The following is a 19,297-nucleotide window of genomic DNA, read 5'->3' as shown; positions in this document are numbered from 1 at the left end:
TGCCCCGAGAAAGGGTGTGGGGACAATAAGAAACAGCAAGGCTTAGGGTTAAAAATCCTCTCCACAGAGTTATTAACCCAGCTGCTTTTCTATATCAAATAAATACTGTTTTTCTCTCTTAGAATCAAACAATTTTCAACGTAGAACTTTAGAAATTGTGTTCCATGCCTCTATTTCAAAATGAAGAAACTACACATCTTTAGCCCAACTTTGTAGAAGTCCTGACCCTTTGCCTACTGCCCACTTTCTGGCTTTCTGCAACTGAAACTCACTTCTTTCTCCTCCTGACTCAAAAATATCCCAAAGAAAACCACTGCGGCCACTATGGAGCCATGCTCCATGACCTTCCTAAGTCAAGTTGCGTGTTTACCCCAAAGAAGCTAAGTAAGCAGTCTGTCGGATAGCACGAAAATGGCATAATTTGTTACCTTTCTGACAACTTCCATTTTAACGAATGCTTCTTTGGAAAGAAGGGGAATTATTTAATTAAATCCTGTTTTTACAGTCTGGTTTTCTTACTAGTGTATATAACCTTTGGTCTGTTTCTTCCTGAACCTATATTCTAATGGTATTTGCTTTTTTCTTCTGCATTACTAAACAAAATGCAGTCAGAAGTTCTAAACAGAGGATTTCCTTCCATTGAGTCATATATTGTACATTGTAATGATATACCAAGCAGAATGTTTTGCCATTATTTTAGAAATAGATGATAATTTTCCATGAACTTAACTTTGAAAAGTTCTAACCTGGTTATCCCCAAACTGCTCTTAATTACTGGTTGATTTTTTTGTCCATGAATATAAACTCCCCTCAAACCCATTCAACCCCTAAAATTTGCAGAAGCAGCTGAGGCAAACAGATGTTGAGAACAGTCCTTATTTTGGAAGTAATCTTATTTTTGGAAGTAGTATTATAATTCTAGGGTGACTTTACATTTGTCTCATTTTTACAAAGTTACTAATGATGAGGGGAGAAAGCTTTTTCTTGCATTTTTGGTATTTTCTTAATTTTATACAAAAGTGAAATCAGTAAGAATGAAAAAGAATACATACCTTTCTAGAGAAATAACGGCTTCAAAGTCACAAATTGCTAGCAACCAAAGTTTCAGATCTGCATAGAGTATGCCCCGATGTAGGAAACAACTAAGATTCTCATAGCCATCATTTATGAGAGCTTAAAAATAAAGGTATATATCTTATTCAGGTTGTGAGCAAACATATCTGAGTTATATTTTACCCTATACTCCCTCCTACAGATTATTCTTATTTTTTAACATTACATAAAATAAAACATATCTATGGGTGTAATTCCTTAGTGAGTAAAAATAGTATTCACATATAAAAGTATATTTGTTTATAAATAACAATGTGATTATCCTGGTTCACAAATTCATTAGAGCTGGAAGACATCCTGGTGGTAATCCAGGTAATCTACAAATGAAAAGATTAAGGTCCACATTGCCCATGCAAACCAATGTCAAAGATGGGCCTAGAATCTAACCTCTGATTCACTTCAGTGAACTGCAGTCAGAAAGGTGCCATTACCCTTGATGGTCTGTTATTGTCAGGTATACAGAAAAGCATCATTACTGGCCAAACAACAGGTACAAGCCCAGACTGGAACAGAGAGCAGAGGCCAGGCTTATTTATACACATAAACCAGGAAGGGCAGCTCAAAGAGACCACTCCAGTGCATACAGACCTTGGAGTTAAGGCAGCCAAGTTGACTATGCATGTCCCAAATAACAGAAGCATAGGGCACAAGTAACCTCCTCTCAGGACTCCGGGTGTGTGGGCCTCATCAGTGACCAGTGTAGTCAGTCAATCCTAAAGGAAATCAACCCTGAATATTCATTGGAAGGACTGATGCTGAAGCTGAAGCTCTAATACTTTGGCCACCTGATGCGAAGAGACAAGTCACTGGAAAAGACCTTGAGGCTGGGAAAGACTGAAGGCAGAAGAGAAGAGGGTCACAGAGAATGAGATGGTTGGATGGCATCACCAACTCAATGGGCAGCAGTCTGAACAAACTCCAGAAGACACTGACAGACAGGGAAGTCTGGTGTGCTGCAGTCCATGGGATCACAAAGAATCAGACACGATTTAGAGACTGAACGATAACCAGTCAGTCTAGAGGTCATCTCACGTTTCCCCCTCAGCTTTCAAAACTATGCAGTGAATTAGATGAGATTTACACAACATATGATCTACATCTTCCAAGTTTCTCGAGCACATTCTAGCTAAAAAGGGAAAGTTTTCAAAAAAAAAAAAAAGATATATAATGTTCACAGTCTGGGACACAAATATTCACAGTACTATATTCTGGGAAGTATACTGAGTATAAGCAATGATCACACAGATTAAGTAATCACTTGAAGGTCATTTGACTGCTCAGTTTACAGTATGACTGTCTAACAAGGAGAAAGTTAGCTGCAGTTTGGGTGGTTACTCTGAAAAACAGAAACATTCTCTTTAGGGCAAAAAAAAAAATGTATTAGAATTATTTAACCCCTCTGTGCATCGGTTTTCTCATCAGTAAAATGGAGATGATAATAGTACCTACCTCATAGCATTATTCTGAAGAGTAATTGAGACACTCTCTATATAGCATTTAGAATAGTACCTGGAAAGTTGTGAAATGTCTAATGAATGTTAGATATTATTATTAGCTTAGAGAAATATCTTGAGGGTCCATTTAATGAAAGATAAAACTCCTTAGGCTAACCTATAGGAAAGGACTGAGGCCAAAATAAAGTTGGTCAGCTCTGAATAATCAACTGACAAGGATTTATATTATTGTGATAGCCTAGAAAAGAGGGGATGAGGAGCCCAAGACATGGAGAAGAGGGAAATATGAGAAAGCGGCTTTTAGGAAGAACAGGAAGAAAGGGGTTTGGCCAGATGGCAGATGTACAGGGCTGACAAAGAGACTAATAAAAGATGAACCTTCAGAAATAAAGGTGTTTAACCTTCAATTTTAAATTATCTGTGCTAACTTTATCTAATGACCCCTAAAACATTCAGTAATAGATGGTAACCATGAGAAGTGAACTGGTGAACCAAAAGAGAATCAATCAGAGAGGAGTAATTAGATACAAAGATTACAAGAGAAATGAACAAGAATCCTCAGTTCCAGGAATCACTGGCCATATAAGGGAGGACACTAGACTCCTCTCGGCACATAGGGTGGGCTCTGAGTTATTTTATTTGCATATTCATGGGAAGGGTGACTTCAGAAGTCAGATGGACTTAGAGATAGCAATAAATGATCCTCTATTATTGACTTCCCTGAACAGCTGTCTATTCTCTTCCTAAGGGTCTAGGGGTTTCCTTAAGCTCTAGATTCTGCCTCATCAAGGATGTCGGGATTCTAACACTTTGCACTCAGGTTAACACAGCCATGTCTGGAGGGTTGAACCCTGGCTGGAAACAACTGGACACTGTTTACTGAGCACTTATTCTCTGTACAGAATTGTGCTGAACATACTTGTGGACCAAGAATGTACTGGTACAGAGTGAGGTGGAAATGGCCACTTTTAGCTGTTGGCATCCTCTTACCAAGGATTCCCATTTTCAGTTTAACGGTTACAAAACTCCGAATTTGACTAATTCATCGGCTGGGCCTATGGAGTGGGAACTCATCCCACCAGGAAAATTTGCTATCATTTTAGCAAGATGACTAAGAAATAGGCCTAGATTTCCAGAAATAGCCTCAGAAGTTCATATATAGAAAGAGATTTCTTTGATATGATATTCTCTCTTTGTCTCTGTTATACACACATAAATACACACACAATCACACACACTAAAAGGGAATATTAGAAACACTTTAAGCTAAACTATTATAGCTTACAAATATAAACAAACACAGGTGCTATATAAATATACATTAGTGTGTGTGTGTATATATATATATATATATATATAACCATACAATAATACACATATTACATTAGTCATCCCACATTAGTATCCCACTCCATGAAAGTGAGCTGCTGAACCTCAGATTAAATCCCCATATATGTGCCATTGAAGGTGAAGTACCTGAAACACTATAATCCTGTAGCGCTCTAAGAGGGTTACTCTTCCTAAATAAGCAGGCTCTATAATACAATGCTAACCAGTTATTAGGATCTAAGTGAACTGCAATAGAAAGATCTTGAACTGCTTGCTTATAGAAGTTTCGTTTAAAATATGCTCTCCCTCGGTACATCCTAGAAAAAGAGAAAAATTCATTTTAACATGTACAGAAAAATATAAATTTTCTCTTTTTGGCAAACCTATACAACTAATTTTATATTTGAATAACAACTGGCGGTTATTTCCTTTGCTTCTCAGGAAAGTTTAATCATAATGTTAACAGAAAAAGAGATACAAACTTTTTATAAATAAATATATATAATAAAATGCTAATATTAATAATGTTATATATTAATTGTATGCTTATGAATTTATTATATTTCTTGTATCTATCAGAGAGGTGTGTCAATAAAAAAAAAATGAAACACCAAAGGTACACCCAAATAAATGGGAGATTTCTCTATCTACACGCATTAAAGATATTGCATCAGTTTCATGAGTTGAATTCTTTCTCCATTAATTTCTGACTTCAGTTCCTAAATTTTCATTGACCTCGATCAACGCTGAAAATCTCATCTTCAATCAATTAATAATGTAAAGCAAATCAGCTTTTATAAATAAAATAAAAAAGGCAATTAAGGAAAAACAGGAAGAATAAGCTACTAGGCTGCCTGCTCTGAAGAAATTAAACCCGGGGGAGGGAAAGAGATGCTCAAGAAGGTTATAATAGGAAAATAATGATAATTTGAAATAAAAAGGGCAGCCAGTAACAGAGGCCTTTCAAAAGCACCAAGACTCAGGATATTTTATACTGGAGCAAAATATTTTTTACCCCACACATAAAAAATGTCTTATGTACCTTGTAATAAACATAAAATCTTACATTTATTTTTAATAATTTCTATTTGTTAAAAAGAATATTAATTAACTTTTAAGTCTACATATGATTCTGAACTTAAAATCTTACAGAATAAATCTTTAGTAATATTTTTTGTAGGATGTCATCTACAATGTGTTTGAAGAATTAAGTTATATCAATTCTTCAAAAATACTGACATTCGCATCTGTTGCTTCTTCCATTTCCACTGCCTCAATACTGAAGATTCTCATCAGATCACATGTAGGCTACTATTTTATCCCATTCCTGTCTCTAGAGTGCTAAGATTTGATCATCAGATAATAAAGATCAAGGGGATCTTCCCCACCCAGGGATTGAACCTGCATCTCTCGCACTGCAGGCAGATTCTTTACCAGTGAGCCAAAAGGGAAGTCCTTTCTGTAAGTAATCCCCTTCAAGTCAAGAAGCAGACAACCAGAACAGAACAATAACTAGGGAAGAATTTTTAAAGAGCTTCAAAAAAAAAGTTTGCCCTCCCTTCAAATGGCTGCAAGGTGGGATAGTTTTATAATTAAATTATTTCAAACTTTCAAAGAACAAAAATTATCCTATCCTAAAGGACATATTTCTAAGAAAAGAAAAAGATAAAAGACTTAATTCATTTTGAGAAAGTAGCCAGTTTCTGAAATCAAAATCTGACTATATGAAATCAGTAAACAATTTTACTATGAATATAGATGAAAATTTTAAAAATTTAAAAGACAAATTCAGTATAGTTTAATAACATTCAGCATAAAAATATATGACGGCCAAGAGGTTTCAAAATTAGAAGGCCTATTACCATGAAACTCGTATAAATAGATCATAGGAAAAAATTTAAACAGAAAAAAAAAGATATTCCCTTAAAATAAAGAATAAATGGCTTAAAAATTAAAACTGCAATGTTTGTTGGCAAAAGCCAAAGTCACTTTCATTAATTTCAAGAAATAAAGACTATTTTATCACTAATGTTATAATAAGGTTAAAGTTGATACAATGAAAAAAGAGTTGGGAGACTGGAGTAGACCAAAACAGGTAGAACAAGAACTCTAAAACTCCACTTTTCCACAAAAGCAATGAATAAGATGGCAAAAACTGTCAGAATCAATTTTTTGGAACTCTGAAATCTAATTAAAAACAGAACAACATGGGAAGTGCTTAATAAAGGAGGACAAACTGCTGAATTTTGGTAAGGGAGCTCTGTGGTGTTCTAACTCACCCTGTATTTCCCTCCCCAATTTCCCAGGCCCATGGTGGCCTTCAAGACAACCACCTGCCTTCCTGGTGCAGATTACTAGTACCAGAGGGAACACCACAAATCTTATTCTCAAAGAACTGTAGCTGTGTATTTTGACCTGTCTACTGGATGGATCACTGAAAGACTGGCTCAAATGTTTCCCTCTGTTTTGACTGCCTTAGAGCTTTCTGGGGGCTGATGTGACTTCCTGGAAGGTATTTATCAAAAGCACTTAAAGGCAAATGTATTAGCAGCTTCCACTTGAGGCAAGGGATAACAGTCCGGACAAGCAACAAACTAACCAAAAATTCTGGGATGAAAGAAGCTGGAAAAGGAGACACCAGAGGGGTGAGGCCTTTAGAAAGTTTCTACATATTGCAGAAAATCTAAAAGCCACATGAAAACCCAAGGCTGGAAGCATGCACAGAAAAGACCTAAGCTCTCACCTCTGATTAACTCAGGCTCTGTGCAAGCAGGACACAAAAGCTCAGTCATTGAAGTCATCTGGACAAGCACTGAAAGAGTGCCTCATCAGAGCCAATCTGCAAAGATTGAGAGACTTCTTTTGTTTGATTGGTTGGTTTCTTCCAGGAGATTAAGAAAGTCTCAGTCAAATCACAGCTAACAATCAAGCTAACAGAAAAGAGACCTAAGTACCCACACATAACAAAGAATACACACTTTAAAAAACCTGTTCAGAAAAGTCACTAAACAAACCACACGAATGACAAGAAGCAGCAACAACAAACCCTGAAAGTTGAGTGGATGAAAATGATATCCTGAAGTGCTATATTATAATATTCAAAGTGACTACTTTTCAACAAAAAATTACAAGCAATGCAAATAAAAATATGACCCATTCACAGTATAAAAAGAAATTAATAGAAATCATCCCTGAGGGCGTCCAGACATCAGACAGACTTATATTCAACTATCTTAGTCAGTCAATCACTTTAGTCGCTCAGTCGTTTCCAACTCTTTGAGACCCCATGAACCACAGGACACCAGGCCTCCCTGTCCATCACCAACTCCCGGAGTTTACCCAAACTCATGTCCATTGAGTCGGTGATGCCATCTAACCATCTCATCCTCTGTTGTCCCTTTTCCTCCTGCCTTCAATCCTTCCCACATCAGGGTCTTTTCAAATGAGTCAGCTCTTCTATCAGCTGGCCAAAGTATTGGAGTTTCAACATCAGTCCTTCCAGTGAACACCCAGGACTGATTTCCTTTAGGATGGATTGGTTGGATCTCCTTGCAGTCCAAGGGACTCTCAAAGGAGTCTTCTCCAATACCTCAGTTAAAAAGCATCAATTCTTCTGCACTCAGCCCTCTGTATAGTCCAACTCTCACATCGATACATGACTATTGAAAAAACCATAGCCTTGACTAGATGGGCCTTTGTTGGCAAAGTAATGTCTCTACTTTTCAATATGCTATCTAGGTTGGTCATAACTTTCCTTCCAAGGAGTAAGCATCTTTTAATTTCATGGCTGCAATCACCATCTGCACTGATTCTGGAGCCCAAAGAAACAAAGTCAGCCACTGTTTCCACTGTTTCCTCATCTATTTGCCATGAAGTGATGGGACCAGATGCCATGATCTTAGCTTTCTGAATGTTGAGCTTTAAGCCAACTTTTTCACTCTCCTCTTTCAAGAGGCTCGTTAGTTCTTCTTCACTTTCTGCCATAAGGGTGGTGTCATCTGCATATCGGAGGTTATTGATATTTCTCCCAGCAATCTTGATTCCAGCTTGTGCTTCATCCAGCCCAGCATTTCTCATGATGTACTCTGCACATAGTTAAATAAGCAGGGTGACAATATACAGCCTTGATGTACTCCTTTTCCTATCTCGAACCAGTCTGTTGTTCCATGTCCAGTTCTAAATGTTGCTTCCAGACCTGAATCCAGGTTTCTCAAGAGGCAGGTCAGGTGGTCTGGTATTCCCATCTCTTTCAGAATTTTCCACAGTTTATTGTGATTCACACAGTCAAAGGGTTTGGCATAGTCAATAAAGCAGAAATAGATGTTTTTCTGAAGTCCTCTTGCTTTTTTGATGATCCAGAGGATGTTGGCAATTTGATCTCTGGTTCCTCTGCCTTTTCTAAAACCAGCTTGAACAGCTGGAAGTTCATGGTTCACATGTTGCCAAAGCCCAACTTGGAAAATTTTGAGCATTACTTTACTAGCATGCAGTGGCTGTGCTTTGCTGGAGCAGCTGTGAAGAGATACCCCACGTCCAAGGTAAGAGAAACCCAAGTAAGACAGTAGGCACTGAGAGGGGGCATCAGAGGGCAGACAGACTGAAACCACAATCACAGACAGCTAGCCAGTCTGATCACATGGACCACAGCTTGTCTAACTCAATGAAACTAAGCCATGCCATGTGAGGCCACCCAAGATAGACAGGTCATGGTGGAGAGGTCTGACAGAATGTGGGCCACTGGAGAAGGGAATGGCAAACCACTTCTGTATTCTTGCTTTGAGAACCCCATGAACAGTATGAGAAGGCAGAAAGATAGCACACTGAAAGATGAACTCCCCAGGTCGGTAGGTGCCCAATATGCTACTGGAGATCATTGGAGACATAACTCCAGAAAGAATGAAGGGATGGAGCCAAAGCAAAAACAACACCCAGTTGTGGATGTGACTGGTGATAGAAGAAAGGTCTGATGCTGTAAAGAGCAATACTGCATAGGAACCTGGAATGTTAGTTCCATGAATCAAGGGAAATTGGAAGTGGTCAAACAAGAGATGGCAAAAGTGAACATCGACATTCTCGGAATCAGCAAACTAAGATGGACTGGAATGGGTGAATTTACCTCAGATGACCATTATATCTACTATTGTGGGCAGGAATTCCTTAGCAGAATTGGAGTAGTCACCATAGTCAACAAAAAATCCGAAACTCAGTACTTGGATGCAATCTCAAAAATGATAGAATGATCTCTATTCATTTCCAAGGCAAACCATTCAATATCACAGTAATCCAAGTCTATGCCCCAACCAGTAACACTGAAGAACCTGATGTTGAACAGTTCTATGAAGATCTCCAAGACCTTTTAGAACTAACACCCAAAAAAGATGTCCTTTTCATTATAGGAGATAGGAATGCAAAAGTAGGAAGTCAAGAAATACCTGGAGTAACAGGTAAATTTGGCCTTGGAGTACAGAATTAAGTAGGTCAAAGGTTAATACAGTTTTGCCAAGAGAACACACTGGTCATAGCAAACACCTTCTTCCAACAACACAAGAGAAGACTCTACACATGGACATAACCAGATGGTCAACACTGACATCAGACTGATTATATTCTTTGCAGCCAAAGATGGAGAAGTTCTATACAGTCAGCAAAAACAAGACTGGGAGCTGACTGTGGCTCAGATCATGAACTCCTTATTGCCAAATTCAGACTTCAATTGAAGAAAGTGGGGGAAACCACTAGATCATTCAGGTATGACCTAAATAAAATCCCTTATGATTATACAGTGGAAGTGAGAAATAGATTTAAGGGACTAGATCTGATAGACAGAATGCCTGATGAATTATGAATGGAGGTTTGTGACATTGTACAGGAGACAGGGATCAAGACCATCCCCATGGAAAAGAAATGCAAAAAAGCAAAATGGCTGTCTGAGGAGGCCTTACAAATAGCTGTGAAAAGAAGAGAAGCGAAAAGCAAAGGAGAAAAGGAAAGATATACCCATTTGAATGCAGAGTTCCAAAGAATAGCAAGGAGAGATTAGAAAGCCTTCTTCAGTGATCAATGCAAAGAAATAGAGGAAAATAATAGAACAGGAAAGACTAGAGATCTCTTCAAGAAACTTAGAGATAGAAGGGAACATTTCATGCAAAGATGGGATCAATAAAGAACACAAATGGTATGAACCTAACAGAAACAGAAGATACTAAGAAGAGGTGGCAAGAATACACAGAAGAACAGTACAAAAAAGATCTTCACAACGCAGATAATCACAATGGTGTGATCACTCACCTAGAGCCAGACATCCTGGAATGTCAAGTCAAGTGGGCCTAGGAAGCATCACTACAAACAAAGCTAGTGGAGGTGATGGAATTCCAGTTGAGCTATTTCAAATCCTGAAAGATGATGCTGTCAAAGTGCTGCACTCAATATGTCAGCAAATTTGGGAAACTCAGCAGCAGTGGCCACAGAACTGGAAAAGGTCAGTTTTCCTTCCAATCCCAACGAAAGGTAATGCCAAAGAATGCTCAAACTACCGCACAATTGTACTCATCTCACATGCTAGTAAAGTAATGCTCAACTATCTTAAATATGTTCAAATAGCTAAAAGAAACTATAAATAAAGAACTAAAAGAAACTAGGAGGATGATATCTCAACACATAGAGGTATTGTTGACTTAAAAAATGTTCACAACATATAAGTTGACAGTTATGTTTTATTCAGTAGGATTTTTTAGGACTTCAAGGTTTATTCAAGCTCAAGTAACCTTAAGAGAAGTGCTCTGAGGAGGCGAGGGGTTGGGAGACGTTTATATAGAAGTTTTGCAACAAAGAGCAGGTAGTCTTAATGTTAAAAGATTATTATAAATTAAAGGAAAACCAGATATCTTAAGTTAAGGAATTTAGCACTTTTCTATGTATAGAAAGATGCAAAAAAATAGACAGCCAATGGGAATTTGCTGTACTGTATGAGGCAGGGAGCTCAAATCCAATGTGACAACCTAGAGGGGTGGGATGGGGTGGGAGGTGGGAGGGAGGTTCAAGGGAGAGAGGGTATATGTATACTTATGGTTGATTCATGTTCATGTATGGCAGAAACCAACACAACATTGTAGAGCAATTATACTCCCGTTAAATAGAAGTAAGTTTTTAAAATATTTTTTTAAGTTTAGCTAGATTGTTATATTGCAAGGTCAATATACATTTATCAACTGCATTTCTATATACCAGCAACAAAAAGTTTATAATAAAATTATACTAAAGTAGTATCTAAAATAAAACTAAGCAATATTGAATATATAGAAATAAAGAAAAAGATATACATAAGGCTTCTTTACAGAAATTATGAAATATTATTGAGCAAAGGGAATGAAGACATAAAAATATTTATCATAGGCATACATGAAAAGATTTAATATTGTTAGAATGTCAAATTTTCCCCTGCTGCTCTATAAATTCATTGCAACCCCAATTGAAATACAAATGAATTACCACGGAAGTTAACGTGCTGATTCTGCTAACTTAAACCGTACAAAACTGTGAAACTTTACTATTCTAATCAATAACGAAGTCAATTTTCATATAGTTTGCATGCCTGCTTAGTCAGTCAGTCATGTCTGATTCTTTGCAACCTCATGGACTGTAGCCCACACCAGGCTCCTCTGTGCATGGGGATTCTCCAGGCAAGAATACTGAAGTGGGCTGCCATGCCCTCCTCCAGGGGATCTTCCCAACCCAGGGATCAAACCCAGGTCTCCTGCATTACAGGCGAATTCTGTAACATCTGAGCCACCAGGGAAGTCCAAGAATAGTCTGTCCTTCTTCAGGGGACCTTCCCAACCCAGGAATTGACCCAGGGTCTCCTGTATCACAGGCAGATACTTTACTAGCTGAGCTATAAGGGAAGACCTTCACATAGTTTAACCCCATTCGATGGGTTTGGAAATGCAAACTAGCCAAGGGAAGCTCTGACAATTTTAAAAGATCAAAAGAACTGTTCTACTGGATTTCATGACTTACCATGAAACCACAGGATTTAAGACAGAATAGTATTGGTGCAAAGGTAGATTTTTTTTAAAACCCCAAAATAGGGACTTCCCTAGCAATCCCATGGTTAAGATTTCACCTTCCAATGTAGGGGGTGGTGGTTCAATTCCTGGTCGGGGAGCTAAGATCCCTCATGCCTTGTGGCCAAAAACTCAAAATATAAAAAAACAGAAGCAACACTGTAACAAATTCAGTAAACCTTTAAAAGTGGTCCATATCATAAAAAAAAAAAAAACTCAAAATAGAAAAAAGGACTAAGAAAGAGATCCACCATACCTGGATCTTCATTTCCTACAAAGCTAATAATATAGAGCAATGGGAAAGTGACAGGCATTTTATTAAATGTTGCTGGGAAAATTGAATATGCATACAGAAAAAAATGAAGTTTGTTCTCTGCTTCACAGCATATACAAAAATTGATTCTAGGTATACTGCAAATCTAACTTTAAAGGTAAAATAATAAACTTTCTAGAAGATCAGACAGGAGAATATCTACATGACATAAAAGTAGGAAAAACTTCTAATAAAGACAGATAAAGCACCAACCTTAAAGAAAAAAATGTTATTCAGTCAGATCATATTGTATTACATTTAAAAACTTTACCAAAAGACAATATTTAAGGAGGGCAATGACAATCCAGAGCCAGAAAAAAATAATTGCTATAAATATAACCAAAGGGCTCATATCAAGAATATGCTTTCATTCATACAGATTAATAAAGAAAAAAGACCAACAACACAAAAGCTATGGATGACAAGGAAAAGAAAATCCAAATGGTTAGTAAGCATTAGTAATGAAGAAAATGAACATTCAAACTAGATAAGATAATACTTCATACCCACTAGGATGGCTACAATTTGAAAGTACCCAGTGCTGGCGTGGAGCCTCCACAACTACTGGGAGTACAACCAGTTTGCAAAATTAGTTTGGTGCTACAGCTGAACAATTGCATATCCTATGAATTAGGCATAGGAATGCAGGTATCCACTCCTACTTGTATACCCAATCAGTTCAGTTCAGTTCAGTCACTCAGTCGTGTCCAACTCTTTGCGAGCCCACGAATCGCAGCATGCCAGGCCTCCCTGTCTATCACCAACTCCCGGAGTTCAATCAGACTCGCATCCATTGAGTCAGTGATGCCATCCAGCCATTCGTCCCCTTCTCCTCCTGCCTCCAATCCCTCCCAGCATCAAAGTCTTTTCCAATGAGTCAACTCTTCGCATGAGGTGGCCAAAGTCCTGGAGTTTCAGCTTTAGCATCATTCCTTCCAAAGAAATCCCAGGGCTGATCTCCTTCAGAATGGACTGGTTGGATCTTCTTGCAGTCCAAGGGACTCTCAACAGTCTTCTCCAACACCACAGTTCAAAAGCATCAATTCTTTGGTGCTCAGCCTTCTTCACAGTCCAACTCTCACATCCATACATGACTACTGGAAAACCATAGCCTTGACTAGACGGACCTTAGTTGGCAAAGTAATGTCTCTGCTTTTGAATATGCTATCTAGGTTGGTCATAACTTTTCTTCCAAGGAGTAAGCGTCTTTTAATTTCATGGCTGCAATCACCATCTGCAGTGATTCTGGAACCCAAAAAAATAAAGTCTGACACTGTTTCCACTGTTTCCCCATTCACCTAATAGATATGCACATATGTGTGTCATGTACAATAATGGAGAATGAAACCATATTTGAATTCATCAGTAGAATGGATAAATAAACTGTAATATATTCATGTCACTGAATACTATACAAAAATTATAATGAACAAACTGGAGCCACATGTAATAATACATAATATTCAATGAAATAATCTAGAGATGAAAGAATACTACCTTACAATTTTATTTATATAAAGTTCAAGGAAACAGAAAAACTAAACTAAGAATGTTTAGGGACACATGCTTGTGTGTTGAAACTATAAAGAAATGTTAAGTCAGGACAGTGGTTACCTTCTCAGAGAGGCAAAGGCACAAGGAGGTGTGCTAGAAATGTTTCTTGAGCTGGTGGTGGTTACATAAGCATTTACATTGTGATGTCGTTATACTTTGCATCTTTTTGAATGCATACTTTATTTTACTATAACAATGCTGCTGCTGCTGTTAAGTCACTTCAGTCGTGTCTGACTCTGTGCAACCCCATAGACTGCAGCCCACCAGGCTCCCATCCCTGGGGTTCTCCAGGCAAGAACACTGGAGTGGGTTGCCATTTCCTTCTCAAATGCATGAAAGTGAAAAGTGAAAGTGAAATCGCTCAGTTGTGTTTGACTCTTCACGACCCCATCGACTGCAGCCCACCAGGCTCCTCCATCCATGGGATTTTCCAGGCAAGAGTACTGGAGTGGGGTGCCACTGCCTTCTCTGATAACAATGCTAATAGACGACAAATAGGTATGACTATATAAATGTTGTAAGCCTCCTCAAAACTAAATTTTGATGAAAGGAAAAACAACAAAATGGAAACGAATTATGCACAATAAGGTTGGATGAACAAAGTTTAATATCCAAGTTACAACAAGAAAGAATGAAAATCTATGTCAACAGTTCTCTGTACTGAATAAACACAGACATGAAAAGAAATCCAAAGAAATGAAATACAGGTCAATATTTTTAAAAATCGATAATGTAACTCGTCTTTAGAAAATGCAAATGAAACAACTCTAAATTATCACTTTTATGCCTTTTAGGTTGAAATGCTCACTACTCTTAGGGTATAGGTAAAGAGCTTCATACACTAGTAGCTCTAAAAATAGATTCACTATTTTAAAGGGCTGTCTGATATTTTTCAAGCAATTTTCTTTCCTGAGAGCATATTTCAATTTTTTTTTCCAAAAACTGTATCTAAAATAATTCTTACCTTGCTTGAGAATTTTGGGGATCTATATTTAACAAGGCTGTAAAATCTTGTTCAGCTGCAATCCAGTTTTCATTTTCATAGTAGAACATCCCACGTTTAAATAATGCATCTGTTCTTTTGGGATCATAAAAGATACACTACATGCGGCAGGGGGAGGAGGGAAGTCACAAAAACATATCATATTATGAAAAAAATAAGCAAGAAAAGTATACAATCCCACAGGAAATTAAATAACTACAACCCTGTTTTTAACTTCAGATTACATAAAAACAAACTAAGATGCCAAAATTTTCAGATTTGCATGTAAAGACCATGCCTTTAAGGAAATCCATTTGTCATCAAATTCTAGAAAGGGGAGGTTTTATTAAAAACAAAAACCAAATCGAGCACATATAAGAAGCCAAGGTTTCTTCCCGCCAAAGTTTTTATTAATAAAACCTCATAAGTAATTATTCAACTAGAGTAGGATTGGATTATATTGTATCTATCATAGCATTTTATTCCAATTTAAGGTGACACATATTCGACTACATTAAGGCTGACTCAATGAAATCAAATATGGGTTAATTTAGCCCCTAAAATGGAGAAAAGAAATGAATTGGTAATGGCATCGCTCATTCATTTCACACTGACAAAGAAGACAATAAACAGACTACATCATTGTAAACTCAGTTGTAAAGTTCCTTGCCTGTTGACGGTAGAGGGGAAATAGAAGCACAGCAATTATGAAGGATTTTTAAAAGAGGAAAAAACACACTAAAGATGTTGACGGTTGACCTCAAGTCGCTGCATTAGTCAATTTTTAAACTATTAATATCAGTGCTAGATAAAGGAAATGATCAGAAAAGGTATTTTAACAACTTTAATATCTTCAAAAGAGACTTGTGTTCACTTCTATTCAAGAAGTTACCAAGTTATAACAATAGTCTCTTGAAGCAAAAGAATGTCAAGTGTGTGGCTAACCATTATAAATTAAGAAACAGAGTAGTTGGGAAAATGAAAAGTTAAACTGTTTAAATAACTTCTACGTTGTACTAAGAAGCAGAATTTAGAATTAAAACTCAGAAGTTCAAGGTTACAATTCTGCTGCAATCAGTGGAATATCTGCCTGACTATAGACTCAGAACATAGGCTAGCAAAAATTCACTCCCTCAAGGGGTTCTCTGATATCTCCCAATCAAATATAAATTGCCCCCTATCATCAATAAATATTTCATTTGCTAAAGGGAAAGGAAAAGAGGGAAGATAGACCCATTTGAATGCAGAGTTCCAAAGAATAACAAGGAGAGATAAGAAAGCCTTCCTCAGTGATCAATGCAAAGAAAGAGGAAAACAATAAAATGGGAAGGACTAGAGGTTTCTTCAAGAAAATCAGAGATACCTTGGGGACATTTCATGCAAAGATAGGCTCAATAAAGGACAGAAATGGTATGAACCTAACAGAAGTAAAAGATATTAAGAAGAGGCGGCAAGAATACACAGAACTGTGCAAAAAATATCTTCACGACCCAGATAAGCACGGTGGTGTGATCACTCACCTAGAGCCAGACATTCTGGAATGGGAAGTCAAGTGGGCCTTAGGAAGCATCCCTATGAACAAAGCTAGTGGAGGTGATGGAATTCCAGTAGAGCTATTTCAAATCCTAAAAGATGATGTTTTGAAAGTGCTGCACTCAATATGTCAGCAACTTTGGAAAACTCAGCAGTGGCCACAGGACTGGAAAAGGTCAGTTTTCATTCCAATCCCAAAGAAAGGCAATGCCAAAGAATGCTCAAACTACCGCACAATTGCACTATTTTACACGCTAGCAAAGTAATGCTCAAAATTCTCCAAGCCAGGCTTCAACAGTATGTGAACTGTAAACTTCCAGATGTTCAACCTGGATTTAGAAAAGCCAAGAGGAACCAGAGATCAAATTGCCAACATCCACTGTATCATAGAAAAAGCAAGAGAGTTCCAGAAAAACATCTATTTCTGCTTTATTGACTATGCCAAAGCCTTTGACTGTATGGATCACAATCAACTGTGGAAAATTCTTCAAGAGATGGGAATACCAGACCACCTGACCTGCCTCCTGAGAAATCTGTATGCAGGTCAAGAAGCAACAGTTAGAACTGAACATGGAAAAACAGACTGGTTCCAAATCGGGAAACAAGTACATCAAGGCTGTATATTGCCACCCTGCTTATTTAACTTATATGCAGAGTACATCATGAGAAACGCTGGGCTGGAGGAAGCACAAGCTGGAATCAAGATTGCCGGGAGAAATATCAATAACCTCAGATATGCAGATGACATCACCCTTATGGCAGAAAGTGAAGAACTAAAGAGTCTCTTGATGAAAGTGAAAGAGGAAAGTGAAAAAGTTGGCTTAAAACTCAACATCCAGAACTCAGATCATGGCATCTGGTCCCATCACTTCATAGCAAATAGATGGGGAAGCAATGGAAACAGTGACAGACTTTAATTTGGGGGGCTCCAAAATCACTGCAGATGGTGACTGTAGCCATGAAATTAAAAGACACTTGCTCCTTGGAAGAAAGCTATGATCAACCTAGACAGCATGTTAAAAAGCAGAGACACTACTTTGCCAACAAAGGTCCGTCTAGTCAAAGCTATGGTTTTCTCAGTAGTCATGTATGGATGTGAGAGTTAGACTATAAAGAAAGCTGAGCACCAAAGAATTGATGCTTTTGAACTGTGTTGCTGGAGAAGACTCTTGAGAGTCCCTTAGACTGCAAGGAGATTGAACTAGCCTATCCTAAAGGAGATCAGTCCTGTGTGTTCATTGGAAGGACTGATGCTGAAGCTGAAACTCCAATTCTTTGGCCACTTGATGCAAAGAACTGACTCATTAGAAAAGACTCTGATGCTGGGAAAGATTGAGGGCAGAAGGAGAAGGGTATGACAGAGGATGAGATGTTTGGATGGCATCAATGACTCAATGGACATGAGTTTGAGTAAGCTCTGGGAGTTACTGATGGACAGGGAAGCCTGGAGTGCTGCAGTCCATGGGGTCGCAAAGAATCGGACATGATTGAGCAACTAAACAGAACTGACCATCTTTATTTCCATCACAGCATTCATCACAATTAGTAATTATATATTAGTATATATATTTATTTCTTTAATATTTGTTCTTTATACTATAGGCTCCATGTAAGCATGAAACATGTCTGTTTTATTCACCAAGATTTATCAATTTTATTACCCAGTACCTTAGGCAATAAATATTTGTGAGTGAATGAATGGATGAATGAATGAGCCAGTAAGCAGTCTTTGAAAGCAGACAGGTTTACTGCAGGAGAAAATCACCAGATCTCAGTGTCAAGAAGTGGAAAATTATTTTCTCCACTGAATAGAAGAAGCACCTATTAAAGAACCTGCAAAGGTTTCTTTATTCACTGCTTCATAATCCAAAAGAAGACAGCTGGAAAGTCAATGCTCCATCAAAGTTTCCTGAATGCTCCCATACCCAACTCTGATGGAAATCCATTCATTCAAAAATACCATTGATGTATTGTTAATATCAATTCCACTAATGAATATTCTAGAATCTAATCTAAAATAAATTAATTTTGACTATATAACATATGAAAGAATTTCAACAATTTGTTATAAATTAGGATATCATGCTCTAAAATATATAAATATATAATTAGATAATTTGTATTTATATAATTAGTATTTTATATCATATTCTAAAATACACAAATATATAAAAGGCTGCATTATATGTAATACAGCTTACTTTAGAAAAGTCATCAATGGCCAGCATTTTGTTTTCTGTTTCATACATCTCACCCCTCCGGAAGTACAAATCAGCTTCCGTGGGCCTGCACTTGATTGCCTGAGTATAATTTAGAATTGCCAAAGTAATTTCATTCTTTTCTCTGAAAATTTCTGCTCTTGAAAAATATGCATCTAAAGAAAATTAATAGGGTAAAATTTAGTATTACAGTCTTAAATTTTAAGAGATTAATCCTTCATCCTCCAAAAATGTAATCTTAGAAAAGTGTATCTCTATTTTACTTTGTCATTTAATACTTGTTCTTTTGTTCAACAATGCAAAATTCATGTTCACAGACTGGATAAATATTTATGTTAAAAGTGTTTTCAATTTCATTAACAAAAATTACCTTTTACCTTTTTATAAAATGTCTCAGAATCTTTTTGTTCATAGTAAAAAGTTATGGACTTTTAGTAGAGATCAGCACAGAGTTAAAAAAAAAACATTTATTAAGCTCATTATATTTTAGTGGTATGTTGTGAGTGTTGGAGATACAAAGATGAATATGACATTTTCTCATTTCTCAAAAGTCCCATACCTAGTCATTCAACTTGATTAGAGAATAGTATATAAACACAAAGCTATCTTTTTCATCCAATCATATTCTATTCATGGAATATTTTTCATCCATCGTAGAAGTCTTAAGAATGGTAAAGAATCTGCCTGCCAATGCAGCAGTTTCAGGAGACACCAGTTCGATGGCTGGTTCAGGAAGA

At 37.2% G+C, this 19,297-nt stretch overlaps 1 protein-coding gene across 1 annotated transcript in view; it reads right to left on the bottom strand.

Moving 5' to 3' along the window:
- Nucleotides 1-19,297, bottom strand: part of TTC6 (tetratricopeptide repeat domain 6) — a 198,872-nt gene that overhangs the window by 70,607 nt on the left and 108,968 nt on the right. Inside the window, exons 13-16 of the mRNA XM_068991521.1 lie at nt 18,543-18,715; nt 14,791-14,927; nt 4,044-4,213; nt 1,053-1,173 (exon numbers count right to left, since the gene is read on the bottom strand). Of these exons, the coding sequence (XP_068847622.1) occupies nt 1,053-1,173; nt 4,044-4,213; nt 14,791-14,927; nt 18,543-18,715 (601 nt within the window). The remainder of the gene's footprint in view (nt 1-1,052; nt 1,174-4,043; nt 4,214-14,790; nt 14,928-18,542; nt 18,716-19,297) is intronic.

This window comes from Capricornis sumatraensis, chromosome 19 (assembly GCF_032405125.1).
Source record: "Capricornis sumatraensis isolate serow.1 chromosome 19, serow.2, whole genome shotgun sequence".
Lineage (NCBI taxonomy): Eukaryota > Metazoa > Chordata > Mammalia > Artiodactyla > Bovidae > Capricornis > Capricornis sumatraensis.
Note: the sequence above shows the minus strand (reverse complement) of the source record. Positions and strands in the feature narration are given on the sequence as shown.